This window comes from Nycticebus coucang, chromosome 20, assembly GCF_027406575.1.
Source record: "Nycticebus coucang isolate mNycCou1 chromosome 20, mNycCou1.pri, whole genome shotgun sequence".
NCBI classification, from domain to species: Eukaryota; Metazoa; Chordata; class Mammalia; order Primates; family Lorisidae; genus Nycticebus; species Nycticebus coucang.
Window position 1 is genome coordinate 38,344,104 of NC_069799.1, and position 20,070 is coordinate 38,364,173.

The window sequence follows — 20,070 nt, forward strand, 5'->3', positions numbered from 1 at the left end:
TCACATCCTGGAATGGTTCTACTCAAGGTGACATCAAAACTTCCTCCATATTTCAATTCATCAACAAATTAGCATATGACGCTGGGAGTGGTGGCTCATACCTGTAACCCCAGCGCTGTGAGAGGCCAAGGCAGGAGGACTGCCTGAGGCCAGGAAGTGGAAACCAGCCTGAACAATGTAGTTGCCACAAAAAAAAAAAAAAAAAATTAGCCAGGTATGGTGGTGCCTATAGCTCTGGCTATTGGGGTGGTTGAAGCAGAGGATCACTTGAGCCTAGGAGTTCAAGATTACAGTGAGATATAACCACCCCACTGCACTTCAGCCTGGGTGACAGAGCAAGAAAAGAAAGAAACATGTGTATAGACTTTTTTCTTTGTTATTATTCCCTAAACAATACAATATAACAACTACCCATGTAGCATTTGCATTGTACTAAGTAATATAAGTAACCTGGAGATGATTTCAAGTATACAGAAGAAGTGGGTAAGTTACATAGAAACACTACACCAATTTCTGTCTGGCATCTGTGGTAAGTCGTAGAGCTGATCCCACAGGGATACCAAGGCCAGTGAATAGTACCTGAAGTTAGGACAAGCCTAAAAGAAATGTCATCATTACAAAATAAAACAAGACGTAAAAATAATGAAAATGTCAGGGTTCCAGGGACCCTGGACATCATCTAATCCAACTAGCTTGATTATTTTTACTTTTGTTTTAGGCATAGGGTCTTGCTCTGCTGCCCAGGCTGGAGTGCAGTGGCATTACCATAGCTATTGGGCTCAAGTGATCCTCTCGCCTCAGCAGCCCAAATATAGCTCATCCATTGCAGAAGCTGCAGAAATCCAGGAACACCTATCTGATCCATTCTTGGCGAGCATCATTAAGTATTCGGCAGGGGCATCAATCCTGAGAAAGTTATAATGGGTACCTCAGAAGGCACAGCACAGACCAGGCACCAGAGGAGAGTGGGGTGAGCAGACACATTTAAAGATGGGCAACAAGAAGATTGCCTGGATTGCCATTCAAAAGTGATGGCAGCAAGTGTAGAGAACCTTCTAGAAAAGCCTGCTAAGCCCTGAGCTCCAAAGAAGGCAGGCCTTCTTTGGTCACAAGGAACACACAAGAACCGAGAGGCAGAGGCCAGCCATAACCATGACCCTCAGTTCACAGAGGACAGTCAGGGCGTAGGGCCTTGTAAGAACCTGTCCTCTCACCAAGATGGAGGGAACTCTCAATGTCAAACACACACCAAAGTACTTTGTTCCCTCCCCCAGTGAGGGTCCAGGAGATAGTCTCAGCTGTCCTGCTGAGGCTGGCCTCATCCTTTGAGAGAAGGCCTGACAGGTGAGTTTGATAGTGGTCCCTGTTATCTTAAATAACCATTACATACTGGGTGCTGTTGGACAGGCCCTGGTGGGGGCAGATAAGCCCGTGTGCCACTACCTGAAGATGTTTATTCACGTACAAGGCCTCCTGTTATAAATGAAGAATCAGGATGCTCCAAGAACCATGGTGCCAGTCAAGGACCCAGTATACAAAGTGATGGGGTGGGAGTCTGTTCCTGGGGCCTGGCGTCCGCAATACAGCAGTGCTGAAATGGCAGAGCCACAGCCTACCTCCAGAGGCCTCACAGATGAGGCCGCCCTCAGTTGCTGCTCCGAAGCAGACCCCAGCAACAAGGATTTTCTATTGCAGCAAACCATGCTACGAATTAAGGACCCTAAGAAGTCACTGGATTTTTATACTAGAGTTCTTGGAATGACGCTAATTGAAAAATTAGATTTTCCTATTATGGAATTTTCACTCTATTTCTTGGCTCATGAGGATAAAAATGACATCCCCAAAGATAAAGATGAAAAAGTGGCATGGGTGTTCTCCCCAAAAGCTACACTTGAGCTGACACACAATTGGGGCACTGAAGATGATGAGGACCAGAGTTACCACAATGGCAATTCAGACCCTCAAGGATTTGGTCACATTGGAATTGCTGTTCCTGATGTACACAGTGCCTGTAAAAGATATGAAGAACTGGGAGTCAAATTTGTGAAGAAACCTGATGATGGTAAAATGAAAGGCCTGGCATTTATTCAGGACCCTAATGGCTACTGGATTGAAATTTTGAATCCTAACAAAATGAGAGCTATCGTTTAGTACTATGAAGAATGCTCCTTTGAGATTTCAGTGAAGACACAGATTGAAAAAGTAAACAACGTGATTGAAGATACTCAGATAACAGAAGCATCTAGAACTTATGGGTCATTGCTGCGGTTCAAATTATTCTTAAATCCATTTTCCTTTCCTATTTCAGCTGGGGTTTTTTCTCTTAACTTTTCAGTCATTCTGGTTTTAATGTAATGCTTTATCTTATGCCCTTGAATATAGTTGTGTAACTTTATTTTTTAGTTAATAATTAGAACAGTTCCTTTCAGAGGCTATATTTACTTGCCTTCTATCTCCTAAATAATACTTCTCTTCAAATAAAAAAAACAAAACAAAACAAAACAAAAACAAAGTGATGGGTGGGGGAGGTGGGGTGATATTGTGTAACCTTGTAACCTATTTGGGGGAATCTGTTTAATGTATACTATGATGATTAATAACACTTCTGATACTTGCTTTTACTGTGAGAGTATAAAAGGAACAAAGAGAAACAGAAGAGAACAGCTCTTTGAGGAGATATCCTCACTGTTCTCTAGAATTATTGGCTTTTCTGTAAATAATAGTGGAATTATTGATCTCACCTGCTTCTCCACTGATTGGCTTGGGTGACAGGTAGACAGACTCCTTGTTGCTTATTTAACAACAGGTCACGGCACAGGCCCTCCCATGCAGACCCAACGATGGGCACAGCAGCCACCTTCTCACCTCATGCCATGTGGACCAAGTTAGCATGAGCACTAAGTGGCACGCAGCTCACTGGACCCTTCTCTCCCATAGAGAATGCTCACCTGAGCACTGCAGAAGGCTCTCACCCCACAAGACAGCAAAGAAAGCACTCAGACCTCCAGTGCCATGGCTGACCCACCCACACCCCCACCATGCCCATGGCCAGTGAGCCCTAACCACAGCCCACAGGTTCTGCTGTGGCTGCCATGATGCTACCCAGCCAGCCCTGGTATATGATGACACAAAAGCATCTACTGCTCAGAATTATGGGGAGGGTGGATCCCACCCACTCAGCTATAGTCCTCAAAGTGTCAGATTAGCCAACATCCAAAGCTGTGCCCTATGCTTTTGGCTGAGAGGCTGCCCAGTCCTCAGCCAAGCCCAGGTGGCAGGGTAAGGGACCTCACCTTCTCACCATCATCTCTGCACACCTGAGAGTTAGACCCAGGTGGGAAGTAAATACGCATTAACAATTCCCTGATCCAAGCCCCCATTCCTGAGCATGTACAATTGGAAGGTATTCCACGAGTGTGGAATGAAATTATACAAAATCCCCAAAGAATTATTGTGCCTGGCATTGCAATGTCAGAGAAAGCAAGTTGTGGTTCCAACTCCAGCCTTGCCACAACTTTAAGGCTCCGGAAACATTACCTCACCTTGTGGACCTGTTTATCCATTGCTAAAATAACTAAAAGATGTTAAGAACAATACCAGCTTTAAAATACTCTAAAATTCAGAGAGAAAACATTTTAAAAAATTGAAAAATTAAGAAGCAAACAAGACACTTCTTGTAATCATGGTACAGACAACGAACATGAGAAAAGTATTCAAGTTTGACCCATGCCAAGGAAAAAGCCAGGAAGAAACATGTGGCCATAATTTCTCTGACCACAGGTTTCCAGGGCACCTTTCCCAGAAAACCAAAGTGAATAGAGATCAAGGGCAAAGGCAGAAGTGAGAACACCCCAGACTGCGTCAGAAGCCATCCAAACTTGGACTTGGCCCTCATGCTCGACTGACACACCTGTCCCCACGCAGAAGCCCCTGGGAATAGAGTTCCTGTTCCCCTCCAAGGCTAGGTCCTCCTCTTGGGCCCTGAACCCCACCTTTGCCCTTTCTCCTATGCCAGGCACTGAAAACCTTGTCAAGGGCCACATATGGTCTCTGTCACAACTATACAGCTCTGCCAGGGTGGTGTGAAAGTAGTCACAACCCACCAACAGAGGTAAGGTTGAATGAAGCCTCATTCATTTACAAAAATGTTGACAGCCAGACTTGGCCCATGGGCCGCAGCTTCCTCCTGAAAGCCACCTGCACCTTGGCTTCCTGGATGTAGCCCCACTTCTATGAACTCTTGGGTTCAATCTCCTTTGCTACTTCTTCCTCTTATACCTCTCTGATCTGGGGCACAGAGTAGGGCTTCTAATACAAACTCTCCTTCCTAGGTAAGTCAACATGGTCCCATGGAATTACATGTCACCTCCAAGCTCCTGCCTCCCAAACACATCTCTCTAGCCCACACACTCCAGGATTCAGACTCAAATATCCAAATCACCTGCTGGGCATCTCACTCCAACCCTAACAGGCACTCATAACCTACAAGCCCCATTGTGACTTTTCGATAAAGGCACCCAAGAGCCCAGGAGTTCTGGATTCTTCTCTTCCACATCCTCTCAGGTAATCCATCAGCAAGTCCTGGCAGGTGTCCTGCCCTCTATCCCTGGGACCACATCAACACCCAAGGCTCAGGCATTGTCTGAGGTCAACCCACACAAGTGATGCTCTTGGGGAAGCTGTCTACAGTCATCTGGACTGCACTCTTCATGCACTACAATTTATATAATGACCTCTTTCAGCATTTCCATCACTATGTGCCTGTTGAGTGAGATGCAAGATTGAGTAAACAACCTATTTTTAGTCATTTTCCAAAGTCCACTATCCAAGGCAGGGTCCACACCTGGACAACCTCTCAATCAACCCCCTCACCTCACCCGAGCCCTACCACCTGTTCTTCATCCAGCAGCCAATGACATAAGTCAGAAAACAGAAAATGTGGCTACTTTAGGAAAACACTCCTCAAGCTGTGTTTTTTCCTCTGCTCTAATAATCATCAACACAGAAGACAGCTATGACCAAGTGTGGAGGTTTTCCACATAAACCAAGCAGCAGACATCAGCTGGGTAACCTCTAAGTCAGTTCCTACACTACCCAGAGCCAGAGTTAAGGTCCCAGAGCTCAAGGGTTCAGTCCCTAAGACTGATCCATCCTTCCCATTACTTGCAAGTCCAGCCTCTAGGGCTTCTGACTGACCAGCCACAACCTTTTCTCTCTTTGGGTTTGGTTTGCTGGAGAGGCTCACAGAACATTCACTGTGTATGATCCCACAATCAGAGAGGTGGGGAAGTCAGAGAGATGCTGTTTACTGAGGCCCCAACACCGTAACGAAACACTGTAACTAAGGCTAGAGGAGTTATGAGCCCAGAATCATGAACAAAAACATACATATGTATCATAACACCAGAATGACTCGTGCCTATAATCCCAGCACTTTGGGAGGCTGAGGCAAGAGGATCACTTGACCCTAGGAGTTTGAGATCAGCCAAGGCAATATGGTGAGATCCTGTCTCTATAAAAAATAAGAAATATCAACCAAGCACAGTGACACGTGCCTATAGTCCCAGCTACTCTGGAGGCCCACAGGGAGGATTACTTAAGTCTAGGAGTTGGAGGCTGCAGAGAACTATGATCATACCATCACACTCCAGCCTAGGAGACAGAAAAAAAGAGAAGAGAAGAAAGGTCACTCCTTTGCCAAAAGCTCTTCCCTACATACTTGGAGTGAAACCCAAGCTCCTCGCAGGACCCACAGCCTCCCCACCTAAGCCCCTCTTCTCTGCCTGGGGGCAGTTCTGCTCCAGGGACTCTGACTGGCAGCTTCATTCCCCAGGTCTGGGTTCAAATACTATCCACACCCTTCCTAATGCACCATCACCAATCACAGCACTCACACAATGCCAGAGAGTGCATTATGTGCTTTCCTAGCTGTCCTATTAGAAAAGGTGACCATCATAGGATAGCCCTTGCGCATGATGTAGCACACTATGGTACCCAGTGATCATGTGCTGTGTGGGCCACAATCACATCACAAGGAACCAGGACTGTGTCTGCTCCTTCATGCGTCACCTACAATGATACTAATTCCTTGTTTGATCCGTGCAGGCTGCAACCTACAACCTGTCTCTACCAGGGTAGATGTAGACCTGTACTGACCATGAGAACATCCAGGTGAATTAGCAAGGGAAGCCATAGTTAAGAGGCCCAAGGGTGTCTGAGGTCAACTCACACAAGTGATGCTCTTGGGGAAGGAGTCCATGGTCACCTGGACTGCACTCTTCAAGCACTGCAATTCGCATAATGATCTCTTTCAGCATTTCCATCACTCATGTGCACCCTGAGTGAGACCCAGTATCGAGTAAACAACCTATTTTTAGTTAATTTCCAAAGTCATAGAACAAGAAACACTTTGCACACCTTCCACGAACTGACTACCACAAGAAGGCTCCGAGCAAGAACAGTGGCGGCTGTGTATGCACAGTGGGGGTGGTGGGTGCTGCTGGCTTTTCCATGACCTGCCCTCCTGCTTCCACAGACCTGCTTTCCACTCCCTCAGATGTTCTCAGCTCCAGCTTGGGAGGTTCTGGGGCTGTTACAGGAGAGCAAAGATTCTGCACCATTCCCACTGCATTTCCCCCAAAGCGCTAACTTTAAGGTCCTCCCTGAGGGTTGGATTCTGTGGGGCTGGTTGGGCTCTAGAATGTGCATGTCCCACTAACTCCCAGGTGATCCCAGGGCTGCTCTGTGGGCCTTGGGAAGACACACCTGTGTCCCAATGCCGTCAGAGCTAACAACTCTGTAGGCTTCCTGCATACAACAGTGGTAATCCTGACACCACAGGGCCACCAGGTGGACCACGGGTCATAATGCACAAGTTTCCGGCCCAAAAGGAATGCTGAAGAAAAAGCCTCCATCTCCCTCCCAGAGTCATAGGTTTACTGCCCCTGTGGTCTTGGCCCTGACCTCCCTTTTCTCAGGAAACTGAGTCTCAACCAAAAACCTGTGGGAACTCCACCCAAGCAATGCCTATTTGAATTTCATACTTCTCAGATCCTGAGACAACAATAAATACTCTGCTCCAACTTCCTTCCATCAGTCTCCCACATCTGTACTCACCACAGCTGAAATCAAACACCTAATTATTAATAAGGGGCCTTTAGCCATTAGGTAGCAAGATAGTGAAGGATATTGTAGATTGAAAGGCAAAAAAAAGGTTAAAAATAGCAAGTTAATGTCCATAAACTTATATACTTTATATGGTGGGGCGGCAGAGAGACATTCTGTGTGTGGGCATGGTTGTACATATATGGAGATGCAAATACAAGGTGGGCATGTGGGGAGAGAAGGGGAAAAGAGAATACTTGAACAAATACATCCATGAATGTATCCCTGGAAAGATAAGTTTCGTATCAGAAAATAAAAAGTGTTCTTCTCTGGACTAAAAATAGAACTACCATTCAATTCAGCAATCCCACCACTGGATATCTACCCAACAGAAAAGATACCCATATATAAAAAAAGATACCTGTACTCATGGGTTTATCACAGCACTATTCACAAGAGCAAAGATACGGACTCAACCTAAGTGTCTATCAACAGAAAACTGAATAAAGAAAACATGAAGGCTGAGTGCAGTGGCTCAGGCCTGTAATCCTACTACTTTGAGAGATTGAGTCAAGAGGATTACTTGAGGTCAGGAGTTTGAGACCAGCCTGCACAACATAGCAAGACCCTATCTCTATATAAAAAAAATCTATTAACTGGTCTTGGGGATGGCCCCTGTAGACCCAGATATTCTGGAGGCTTAGGCAGGAGGTTCACCTGAGCCCAGGAGTTTGAGGTTGCAGTGAGCTATGGCAATGCCACAGTGTTCCAGCGTGGTAACAGAGTAAGACTGTCTTTATAAAAAAAAAAGAGAGAGAGAAAGAGAGAGATACATCACAGAATACTATACAGCCATAATAATGAAATCATTTCTTTTGCAGCAATGTAGATGGAACAGGAAGCTATTATCTTAAATGAAATATTAATAACTTATAAAGTCAAATACTGCATGTTCTCACCTAGAAGTAAGAACATGGAAGCAGTGTGTGGAACAATAGACAACAGAGACTTGGTGGGGGAAGAGGAAAGGATAAGAAATCACTTCACAGGTGCAATGTACACTATTCAGGGAAAAGTCACACTATAAGCCCAGGCTTCACCAGCAGGCAATATATTCAAGTAACTAAACTGTACCTGATCTTCGAAACCTTTTTTTTTTTTTTTTGAGACAGAGTCTCACTTCATCGCCCTTGGTAGAGTGCCATGGTGTCATAGCTCACAGCAACCTCAAACTCTTGGGCTCAAGTGATTCTTTTGCCTCAGCCTCTTTAGTAGCTAGGACTACAGGGCCCTGTCAACAACGGCCGGCTATATTTTTTTGTTTAGCAGGCCCAGGCTGGGTTTGAATCCACCAGCCCCAGAGCATGTGGCCAGCACCCTAACCACTAAACTACGGGGCACCTAAAGCCTTTAATTCTTTTTTTTTTTTTTCTCAAAAAGGTCTTTGATAAACTGGGCACAGTGGCTCATGCCTATTATCTTGGCACTCTGGGAGGCTGAGGCAGGTGGATTGCTTGAGCTCAGGAGTTCAAGACCTGAGCATGAGTAAGACCTCATCTCTACTAAATTAAAAAAAAAAAAACAAAAAAAAAAAAAAACAAGGCAAGAGGATCACCTGAACCCAAGAGTTTGGTTGCTATGAGCTATGATGATGAAACAGCACTCTACCCAAGGCAACAAAGTGAAACTCTGTCTAAAAGAAAATAAAAATAGTGTTCACTTTGGCAGCACATATACTAAAATTGGAATGATACAGACAAGATCAGCATGGCCCCTACACAAGGATGACATGGAAATTTGTGAAGCGTTCCAGATTTTTTGGAGTTGAAACACATTCTTCTTAGTAAAGTATCTCAAGAATGGAAAAAAAAGTGGCTCACACCTGTAATCCTAGCACTCTGGGAGGCCGAGGTGGGTGGACTTCCCTGAGCCCACAGGTTTGAGACCAGCCTGAGCAAAAGAGAGACCCCATTCTCCAAAAATTGCTGGGCATTGTGGTGGGCACCTGTAGTCTGAGCTACTGGGGAGGCTTAGGCAAGAGAATCGCTTCAGCCCAAGAGTTTTGAGGTTCCTGTGAGCTACAATGCCACGGTACTCTACCAAGGGTGACAAAGTGAGACTCTGTCTCAAGAAAAAAAAAAAAAAAGGAAAAATAGTATCTTATGTACTCAATACTAATAAGAAACCAATATATAAATACTTACACACTCATACAAAAGATAAAAAACAAATATAGTCTAGCAAGAAGGAGGGGTGAGGAGGGAGAGATCAAGAGGGAGAGGGGATTGCCACCGAGAGGAGGGAGGGTATTTGGTGGGATTTCACCTTGCACAATGTATGGGTATTCGGCATGCTCCCCTAGGTGAGGGGCTCTCCTATAACTTGAACTTTACCTTAGAAGTGAGGACACTGTAACCTAAAAATTTGTTCCATTAATTTGAAATAAAAAAAGAAATACAGAAAAAAAAATAAATTAAAAAGGTCTTTTATAGATAAGATTATGGTGATTCTTTTTTCTCAATCTTAACTTGTCCAGATATTTTCATTTTAATCCAATAAAGAATTCTGTACCTTATTTTTACAAGTCACAGTGAAACCCGCCAGGAAGAGACTGCAACACACAAGGAATCAGACAATCCCCACCAGCAACCCGCCACCTCCCACCCTTATTCCCTTAACCCCTCAGACCCCGTCCTTCTCTCTTAGGATCCTCTTTGTCCTACTTCTGGATAAACTTCATGCCCCTGAAAATTGTCCCCAACACTCCATAACCCCCCTTATCTCTGCTTGCTTACAAGGATGAATAAAACATTTTCACCACTGGACAAAGGGAAAGCAGTTGCCCTCCCAGTCCTAGGATGTGTCCTTTTGGTCAAGAATGAGACAACCTGGGTCAGGCACAGAAGCGCATGCCTATAATCCTAGCACTGTGGGAGGCCAAGGCAGGTGGATTGCTTGACCTCACTAGTTCGAGACCAGCCTGAGCAAGAGCAAAACCGCCATCTCTTAGAAAGTAAAATAGCCAGCGTTGTGGTAGGCACCTATACTCCCAGCTACTCAGGAGGCTGAGGCAAGAGGACTGCTTGAGCCCAAGAGTTTGAGATTGCTGTGAGCTATGACACCCTAGCACTCTACCGAGTGTGACAAAAAAAAAAAAAAGAAAGAAACAACCTGGTCTCCAGATCTTACAAACCACAGCATCAGTCTGCCAACCCTTAAACAGCAAACTCAGACCTCCAAAACTGACCCAGTGGTCTCCTGCCAGGTGCAGGAGCCTAGCACAGGTGCATCTAATTTCTCTTGAGGTGCTAAGAGAGGTTATAACTGTACTTCCTTCTACTTCCCGGTGTGAGGCTGCCCAGGCTCCGTACTTTCTTGCAGACCACCCTTGTGCATGATGGCCTGGCTCACGCAGTTAATAAATCTCTCTTCTCTGTTTTTATGCAGGTAGATTTGAGTTGAGAAGATTCATGATGAGACATCCCCCTCTAGAGTTGCCCAGTTCCCCTCTCTGTCTCCATCTTGAACCCAAAATCAGTGACTTGAATCATCTGTGACCTGGCCAGCTGCAGGTTTTTCCCAGCAGTGCCTTTAACATCCCCAGGCGTTGGGAAAGGCATGTTAGTTTGCTAGAAAGAAATTGGTCTTGGGCCTGAGCCAAATTTCTGAAACCTTCGCACAAACTCCATATCCTGACCCCCTGCCCACCCACACTCCTAAATAGGACACCCCTTTTTTTCACTGCCCAGAGTGAGGATGCACAGCAGTACCTCTGTATACAGGATTCCCTAACAAACACTTTGGACTGATCACCCTGGCACTCTGCTTCTTCCTGAGGCATCTCAACCTGCCTCATCTGTAGACAATTAGGGTACTCCTGCCACCACTTTTGAGGGGTGTTATCGCAGTCGCAGTTTCGGCAGGACAAAACATCACCCTCACTGCCCCACCAGACATCCCGGTACTTCAGACCTGCAGATGTGTACCCAGCCCCAAATTCTTGCCCTCACTCTCCTCACCTTTTTTTCAGGAATCCTCATATTCCCCACCACCCCTCTAGTTACTATTTCCCTAGGTCCCCAACACCCCTCCCAGGTCCCACCATCCCCTCCAAACCCCAGCGTCGCTTCCAGGTACCGTTACCCCCTCCAAATCCCAGTGTCTTCTCCAGGCCCCAAAGCCCCCTCCAGGTCTCCAGCGTCCCTTCCAGGTCCCCAGTGTCCCCTCCAGGTCCTCAACATCCCTTCCAGACCCTACCGCCACCCTAGGTCCCAGCATTCCTCCAGGTCCCCATTGGCCCCTCTAAACTCCACTTTCAACCCTCTACCCCTTCCTCGGCCCAGCCCACGTCCCCCCACTCCCGGCCCCCAGCCTCGGAGCCTCAGGAAGCCGAGGGTTCGTACCGTGTCAGTCCCAGTCCGGAGGGCCGGAAGGACTCAGGCACAGACCTACCGCAGCCTTGCGCCCTGCTCCCCTAAGATGCCTCGCGGGGGAGCGAAGAAGGCGAGCCGAGGCCTGGAGACTGGACACAAACCCCGACGCTGGACGCGAACCCCAACTCGTTGGCGGCGCCCAGGGAAGTCGGCGCCTGCGCCGAGTGAGAGCTGCTGCAAGCCGCGCGCATGCGTGCTGGGCGGTCATCCTTGGTCGGGTCCGGTAGGAACACGGCGCCCTCGGGCTCCCGGTTCCGTGCCTGCTCTAGCCGTTTCCGCTTTGATCGGAAGTGAGAAGCGCGACCTGGGCTCCATCGTCCGGGGCTGGGGTCAGGCCTGGAGCCTCCCGGCCTCTGAGTGCCCCGGGCTGGGCCGGATGGACCGCGAGACGCGCGCCCTAGCCGAACGCTACTTCCGAGGCGGCGGGCGTGGCGACCCCAGCTGCAGCCAGGTCCTGGGACGCGTGGCCTTTATTTCAGAACCCGCCTCTTTCTCCTACGCTGACTTCGTCCGCAGCTTCCTGCTGCCCAACCTTCCCTGCGTGTTTTCTAGCGCCTTCACCGAGGGCTGGGGCGGCCGGCGGCTCTGGGTGACGCCCACGGGCAGGCCAGACTTCGACCACCTGCTGCGGGCCTACGGTGAGGGCGGGATGGCGGGGCCTGAGTCGGACCCGGGCGGGGTTGGGGGCAGGAACCGAGGGCGGTGGAGTCTGTGTCCAGTCCCAGGAATGAGTCAAGCTGTATCCTGGGCATCAGCGCCCAGGCCCAAACTCCTGGGACTAAGGCAAACCATGGGCATCTCACAGACCTAGGCTCCCTGAGCTAGAGCTGGACAGCAGAGGGGCGGCTTGGAGAAATCCTCTGCAGGAATTCTGTTTGGAAGACGGATGGAGCCCAGGGGATTGACAGCATGGAGGACTCTAAGCACAGTCTGTGCCCGACCCTTTCCCTTTCAGGAGATGTGGTTGTACCTGTTGCAAACTGCGGGGTCCAAGAATACAACTCGAACCCCAAAGAACACATGCCCCTCAGAGACTACATCACTTACTGGAAAGAGTACATCCAGGGGGGCTACTCCTCTCCCAGGGGCTGTCTCTACCTCAAAGACTGGCACCTGTGCAGGTAAACTGTCATGGGACACCAGCTGTGGCACCACCTTCCTTAGTCTGGTGTGAACTCAGTGGTATCCCCTACCTGCAGGAATAGCAGCTCTTTTTTCCTAGTTAGGAATTTTGATCAATTTAAAACAAACACGGCTGTCTTAGCATGGCTGGAAGTGTTGCTCTTTGGGATGATCCGTACATTTTCATGAGCAGAAACCATTTAGTGAGACCTCTACTAGCTGGGTGGGAGTAGGTGCTTGATTAACAGTGAAATAAACAAGGAAACAGTTGAATTCTTGCCTCACTCCTGTGCATATAAAGCTTAGAAGGGCAGAGGGAGATAGAATTCAGGCCCCTGTGATTACCATAGCCAATGTAGAGTGCATGAGAAGCACCAGCATCTTGGCTCATATCCACCACAGGGCTACTTGTTTGGTGCAGAGATTGTCCCAGGTATACTGTGGGCCAGGTATGCCCAGACACTGTCTTGGCCCCAGAGATCTCCTGTTGCAGTAGCAGAAGCAGACAAATAGACTCAAACACCCTCATGTACTGTGGATTTGGGGTTTAGACGATTGGGTTTTTTGTTTGGTTTTTTTTTTTTGATATAAACATATCTCAGATGGTATAAGGGATATCTATATTAGAAAATTTTTCATTTGAAATTCAGTTTTTTACTGCGTGTCCTATATTTTATCTGGCAGAGGAAGGCCTGGGGTCAGGCATTCACGGGAGGCCACAGGAGAAGTAACATCTGAGTAGGGTTTTTACAGATAAATAGGAGTTTGTCAGCTGCATAAAGGCAGGCCAGTCACAGGGACCAGCATGATGTTTTGGGGGAAATACATGTGGTATGTTGCTTTTAGGGCTCTCTTCCTGTCACTGTCTCTGACCAGGAGTCACATGTGAGTGAGTCCAGAAGCTCTTTCCTGCATGGTGTACCTTCCTTAGGGCTGGTTTAACTCACCTGTGTTTGGACGCCCATCAGTGAGGTTGTGGGAGTGGACCCAGAGGGAGGGAGGAGATGGAAGGGTAAACAGGCAGGCCTTATGCCTGGGCCTGTGGCAGGCAGATGAGTTGGGTTTGCTGGGGTCAGTGAAGAGTGAAGAGGACAACAGTTGGTAACTAGGAGGGGGCGGAGGCAAGATGGCTGACTGAAGCCAGCTTTCCACAGAGGCTCCCGTCCAGAAGGAGTTAAAGGACAGAATTTTAGCAAGTAACCTGGTGGATTAGAGCTGAGCCAAGAGAGAAGGTTGAAGAACACAGTTGGTAACCAGGACAATGCCAGGGATACATTCAGAGCACCCAGCTTAGCCAGAGGCTGAAATTCCACCAGAGGGGATACTGCCTTTGTGAGCAGTGCTTTATCACAGGCCACCCCAAAGCCACCTTAGTGGCTTATGATTCTGTGGTTATTTTGGGTGGGGCTCAGCTTGGCCCTCTGGGGACTGTGGCTATGTGGCCGCTTTATAGAACTGGGTGATCTTTCGTGACCCAACTCCTATAATCCTGTACATCTCACTTGCCAGCACGGGCAAGCCTGCCAAGATGGGGAGGGCAGGGAGGTGGGCCTCCTTCAAAGCCTCCCATCTTCTCCACAGGGACTCCTCAGCAGAGGATGTGTTCACCTTGCCTGTGTACTTCTCGTCTGACTGGCTGAACGAGTTCTGGGATGCCCTGGATGTGGATGACTACCGATTTGTCTATGCTGGGCCCAAGGGCAGCTGGTGAGACCATGAGGGTGTGGTATGGCCACACACCTGGATTATAGGCCCAGGCTTGCAGGAAGATGGGGCTGTTTATCATAGGTGTCAGAGCTAGGGTCTGTCCTCTATGACTAAGGGGCCACCCTTCAGATGGAGGCCTTTGGGGTACTAAGTTCAGTTAACCTATTCAGAAGGAATAAGCTCATGCTGGACACCACATAACCAGGAGCTCGTGCTGCCTGCAGGTCTCCGTTCCACGCTGACATCTTCCGCTCCTTCAGCTGGTCTGTCAACATCTGTGGGAGGAAGAAGTGGCTCCTCTTCCCTCCAGGGCAGGAGGAGGCCCTGCGGGATCGCCATGGTAGCCTGCCCTATGATGTGACCTCCCCCTTGCTTCTTGATGTCCATCAGTACCCAAGGCACCAGCACTGTGGCCCACCCCTGGAGGTCATACAGGAGGCGGGCGAGATGCTATTCGTACCCAGTGGGTGGCACCACCAAGTCCACAACCTGGTGAGACTGGCAAGGCCACCTGGCTGGAGCAGCCTATCTCCCTGCTTAATGTGCACCTGCTCTGGTCCTCGGTGGCCTGCAGGCCAGGTGGTCCCTTATGGTGTCTGGAGGCCCTGCCAAACCACTCCCTGCCTGTTCCTCCCTTGGGCTGGCTGTGTTCTGAGATGGCCCCCGCTGGCGTTTTTTTCTCTCTGCAGAGTGGGTGTGGCTGGGAGGCAGGAGCAGCCCTCCCAGGGGCAGAGGGCTGGGCCCCTGTGGGGTGTTCCAAACCCACTGTGGGCTTGTGGCCAACTGCTCTCTGTCCCTGCCAGGATGACACCATCTCCATCAACCACAACTGGGTGAATGGCTTCAACCTAGCCCGCATGTGGCACTTCCTGCAGCAGGAGCTGCGTGCGGTGCAGGAGGAAATTGGCGAGTGGAGGGACTCCATGCCTGACTGGGACCACCACTGCCAGGTGGGGTAGGAACTGAGACTGGGGAAGTGAGGTTTGATAGGGCAGGGACTCACTAGGGCTGGCTGTGACTGCCTACAGGGTCAGGGAGGGCAGAAGGTAGGCATAGGCTGTGTGGGTGATGGGTCTCCCTAGCCAACCCTAGTAGTGCTCAGCTTCTTGGTGCCTCTGTTTACTGGTCCCTGCTCTTTGTCTTCAAGTACAGGGGCCTGTGTCTAGAGCCCTTATAGTCTGGGGGTGTGTCCATGGCTTCTGGCTCACAGCCTCTCTCCCCTCTGGCCCAGGTCATCATGCGGTCCTGCTCAGGCATCAACTTTGAAGAATTCTATCACTTCCTCAAGGTCATCGCTGAAAGGAGGCTGCTTGTCTTGGGCAAGGGCATGGCAGAGGGCAGTGTGGGTGCTGAGCTGGGCCCCGAACATGCAGCGTTCGATGTCGGGCGCATCTCGGAGGTGCTGGCCTCTATAGTCGAACACCCCGACTTCCAGAGAGTGGATACCAGCATGTTTTCACCACAGCCTGAGGAGCTGCTGCAGCAGCTTAGGGAGGCTCTTGCTGTCACTATGGTCCTTTAGGGTTCCTGCCTCACCTTGAGCCATGTGTCCTGGGTGTCCAGGGAATGGCCCTTCCCATGCATCCACTGGAGTCCTGGCCATCTGTGACCATCATCCAGTTCCCTGTTCTCAGCTGGGGCCTGGTGAGGTCAGGGACATTGGATCTGCTGAGAGGGTACTAGATGGGGGCACGGTCCATCTGACCTGCAGCAAACCTGCAAGAGCTCAGGCTGGATGGCATCGTGACCAGGTTTTCGTAGAGCCCCCACACCCCTAGTGAAGGCTAGGACACCTGAGCTGAGGGGCTTCTGTGTCCTGTCCGCCTGCTCTTGAGGCTCCTCCTGGTGGTGCTATGCTTCCATGTGCTTACCAGGGCCTTGAGGTGGGGAAGCTGAGCCTGTCCCACTTTCCCATGTGGGGGACTTGGAGGTGGGCCACAGAGCCTGTGGCCTGGACGTTCCTTCCCCATAGTCCCCACGTGGCAGGCCTGGTCTCTCTGCCCTCAGGAAAGCCTGGCTGCTCCTCTGCCAGGCTCAGGGCCCTCCCCCACTCCCCGAGTCCTGGGCTGGGAGAGTGCCTGCTGTTTGTCATGCTTGCTGCACACTGTAGGTGCCCTATAAATCCCTGAGGGAGGAGGGAGCAAGCAGGTGGTATGTTGCCTGCCCAGTACCTCCACCTATAGCTCACACCTCAGTGCTACCTCACTCTCTGCATGGTTGAGTCTTCCAGTGACATTGCTCTCAGGAGTGTTGTCCCCACCTCTACATGCTGGACATAAAGGTTGAGGTGTGAGCAGGCTGCTTATCATGGCCTCACCCTGAACCTCATGGAGGTATAGCAGTGTGCTGTGATGGTATGACTCTTGGGCCATCCATGGCTCTGAGGCTCCCCACTCCTGCAGGAGATGCCCTAGACTTCAGCCTTCTAGCAGGAACTGCAAAGGAGGAACAGGGCTCTGCCTACATCCTTGACCCCTAGTCCACTCCTTTTCCATTGGTCCTGAGTCTGCCATCACTACCCCAACAGCAGAGGTTGCATCTGAGTGCTGTGCCATCCAGTGTGGCCACCTGACTACTGGCCAGGAGGGCAGGGACTAATGTCTGTTGAATAAATTATGCTAAGTGCCTGGAAGAACTGCTGTATACAGTATGCCTCCATGTGTGTCTGTCAAATGGACTCCAGCCAACACCTTCCCAGGTACCCGGGAGTTGGTTCCTGTGCGTATTCCCAGGGATTCTTGGTTTGGCTGCACCAAGGCCAGGGACCCTGGGGTGGCATTTTACACCTACCAATGAAGATAGCATTGCTCAAACTGCAGACCATCCACTGGCTGAGGCAAAGGCCCCCTGTGGCGGAAAGGGAGATGGACGTGCAGGGCAGGCGCTAGGAGAGTACTTTCCACACTTAACCCTTCTAGTCTCTAGAAAACCTTCAAGTCTGGTCCTCAAGAGTGAGCTTGGGGATGGAGGGTGTGTGGTGAGCCCCAGTGGCAGCAGCTTCAGCACCTGCTGGGCAGGGGTAAGGGCTATGCTTTGGGGGTCAGGGGCCCCACCAGCTTCTCCAGTGTGCCTGCCTTGCCCACCCTGTCCTATGCAGCAGGGCTTAGCACCAGTGACTTCCAAGGGCCAGGCCTGTGCTGACCCAGCACTCAAACTTCCGTGACTAGGCACAGGAGAGATGTGATGTGAGAGCCCAGCAGAAAGGTCTGGGTGCAGCGGCTCCTACCTGTAATCCCAGCCCTTTGGGAGTCAGAGACAGGTGGATCACTTGCACCCAGGAGTTTGAGGTTGCAGAGAGCTGTGATCATCCCGCTGTACTCCAGCCTGAGCCACAGAGCAAGACCCTGTTTCAAAGAAAAAAAAAATTAAGGTGGGGGAATAATTAAAAACATCCGCACCACAAACTCAATTCAAATTGGGGGGAGAGGGAAGGAGTGAGGAGGATTGATGTCTTCCCACCTAACAGGCATAATATAAGGGTATATAACATAACAAGGACCTTACCTAACAAACACTGTAACCTAATCATTTGTACCCTTACATTAAACTGAAAATTTTAAATGAGAAAAATAAAAATAACGCAGCTTCAAGTTGTTTGAGTGAGGGTGATGCCTCCCTATCCAAGATCCCATATTAAGGACCTGATTGCAAAACATCCCCACTGTAGGGATGACTACTGACTGCTGCTGTGACATCCAGTGTGGCACAGTAAGGACAGGTGCTTTATGGTGTCGAGGCAGCCTGACGTCATGAAGGTCACAACCATCCAGCACTGGGCTGTGTGGTCCTCCCATGCTCCTGGCTGGGTGTCAAGGGACACTTATTGCCTCCTAGGTTGAAGATATATGTAGACACTGGTCAGAGCCCTCTTGGCGTCACAGGCACTTTTTTTTTTCTAAGAGGCGTATTCAGGCCATTACAGATGCAGCAAAGAAGAGAAGTCCTGGGTGCAGATTCTGAGCAGCAGCAGGTCAGGAAGTGGAAATCCACTGTCTAGCCAGCACCTGATGGGCCCTAATTGTTCAGGGGTGGTGACTCCTGAGCCTCTTGGCCTCCAGGTTGGCAAGAATGAGAAAAAATGCTAACACTTGGGCCAGGTGAGCACAGGGAGGAAGCCACTGCACAGACTGCTTTTGGATGTCAGTTTAAGCCTTAAAATAGCCACTCTTGGTTTGACCACTCTGTCCTGGGAGTCTGCTGGGGCAGGGAAGTGGCAGCAGGATATTAGGACCCATAGGGGTGTTCACAGAAGGAATCACACCGACCTTGGAGCCTGAGCAGGCTGTCACCACGGTGAGCTGTCTCCATTGTGGAAAACCTCCTTCCTAAGGGCCAGATAGGTGGCAGTGAAGTGTTACAGAGATGTGTAGGTGATTCCCTACCCTACTAAGCGGGATGAGACAGGACAGTTGGGTGCACAATGCCCAGGACACTCAATGGCAGGGGTCAGAAAAACAGCAGCTCAAGGCCTAACATCAAATGGAAATAGTGCAAAGACTGATATCCCCACAAACGTGGAGAAAGTGGCCCTGGCCACACCCAAGCTGGGTGGTGGGGAGGGGGCGGTGACCCACATTCCTGTGGGAAAGCCGAGAAATCAGGTTCCACCCTGTCTGCATAGACGCCAACTTGGGAGGAAACGGAGGAAAGCCCACGGGCCTGGGAGTGAGGGCACAAAGCACATCCAGCACTGAGCTGCCCACCTGCTCCCCCACCACTCCAGCCCTATGGAGGTGGAGAGGGATGAGACTGCGATTTGGCCAAGGCATCTGTGTCTGTGGAGGCTGAGGTAGAACCACCCCTCCCAGGGCAGGTCCCCCAAGCTGGGCAAAGCCAGTCTCCCTGCATCTTGGGGGCTGTGGCCCCCTCAGAAGGCACCTCCCCCAGGGCCATCCTTAAGTTCCTGCACCTGCTCTACGGTGCATCCCACGTCTAGGGCATCCCCAATGGCCACATCCAAGGCCTCTTCCTTCCCTTTCTGCTCATCCATGCTCTGGGGCTTGGCAATTAGAGTTTTCCCCATTCCCTGGGTGGGGGTAGGGTTACAGATGACAATGCTGGGGTCTCGCTCAAGCCCAGACCAGGGTCCTCTGTCGGCTGAGCCCTGGGGTCCCATGCAGGAAGGAAAGGACCATCTTAGGAGGCAGCAACTTCAGGCCTCAGCTAGCCTAGCCCAGGCTTCACAGGCCTCCCTCCATCCGTGCAGGGAAGGGGTAAGGGTGTGAGGTGAAGGCATTTGCCTCTGGGCTAGCGTGGATCATGAGCTCTAGAGATGAGCGTGCACAGCCCCTTCCCTAAAGCCCTTGGCCTAAGCGTGTCCCTGAGTAGGGCCTGAGCCGCCCGGCGTCCTCGGATTGTACCCCACAGAGTCAGCAGTCCTGGGGGCAGGGACTCGGCGCACTGGGCCTCTCACCCTTGCCCATCCTCACACTCCAGGCTTCTGACCCAGCCGGGCTCCTTTCCCTGCTCCCCTCTGCGAGAGCCAGCCGCTCTCCTGGGAGCTAGTGCCCCTCCCGCAGGCAGGGTACCTGCAGCTGCTCACACACAGCCCACTTCCGGGTAGACGCCGCCCTCGCAGAGCTGAGCTCTCCTTCCCCGCCCGCCTCACACCTCCCTCCCTCCCCTGGGCAGACAGCCACCTGGGGTCAGCCGCCGTCGCAGGTCGCCGGCTTGGCTGGAGGGTCTCGGCCCTCTCTGGCCTCTG

The 20,070-nt window shown here is 50.4% G+C and overlaps 3 protein-coding genes, 1 long non-coding RNA gene and 1 other non-coding gene across 14 annotated transcripts in view; 3 read left to right on the forward strand and 2 right to left on the reverse strand.

Moving 5' to 3' along the window:
* LOC128572378 (synaptosomal-associated protein 47-like) overlaps nucleotides 1-20,070 on the reverse strand; it is a 111,039-nt gene that overhangs the window by 41,186 nt on the left and 49,783 nt on the right. For 8 of the 10 annotated variants that reach the window (XR_008376190.1, XM_053572259.1, XM_053572260.1 and 5 more), the window contains one exon: nucleotides 17,593-17,710. Coding sequence is in view for 8 of the 10 variants with exons in the window: in XM_053572259.1 (XP_053428234.1) it covers nucleotides 17,593-17,710 (118 nt within the window). In the remaining 2 variants the exon portion in view is untranslated. Of the gene's footprint in view, nucleotides 1-11,507; nucleotides 11,631-14,568; nucleotides 14,786-17,592; nucleotides 17,711-20,070 lie in introns of those variants that run through there. The other 2 variants (XM_053572265.1, XM_053572266.1) reach the window with 2 other exon arrangements.
* On the forward strand, nucleotides 876-2,996 carry LOC128572380 (lactoylglutathione lyase-like). The gene has a single exon (XM_053572272.1). The coding sequence runs from the start codon at nucleotides 1,483-1,485 to the stop codon at nucleotides 2,149-2,151; it is 669 nt and encodes a 222-aa protein (XP_053428247.1). The 5' UTR covers nucleotides 876-1,482; the 3' UTR covers nucleotides 2,152-2,996.
* LOC128572382 (uncharacterized) lies at nucleotides 5,551-11,498 on the reverse strand. The gene is made up of 3 exons (XR_008376191.1): nucleotides 6,418-11,498; nucleotides 6,230-6,337; nucleotides 5,551-5,652 (listed from the first exon to the last, which is right to left on the reverse strand). It is a non-coding gene; the product is annotated as an uncharacterized LOC128572382 (long non-coding RNA).
* Nucleotides 8,817-8,923, forward strand: LOC128573162 (U6 spliceosomal RNA). The gene has a single exon (XR_008376331.1). It is a non-coding gene; the product is annotated as a U6 spliceosomal RNA (small nuclear RNA).
* Nucleotides 11,584-14,366, forward strand: JMJD4 (jumonji domain containing 4). Its single transcript, XM_053572274.1, has 2 exons — nucleotides 11,584-12,175; nucleotides 14,241-14,366. Exons 1-2 carry the CDS (start codon nucleotides 11,584-11,586, stop codon nucleotides 14,297-14,299), a joined length of 651 nt encoding a protein of 216 aa, XP_053428249.1. The 3' UTR covers nucleotides 14,300-14,366.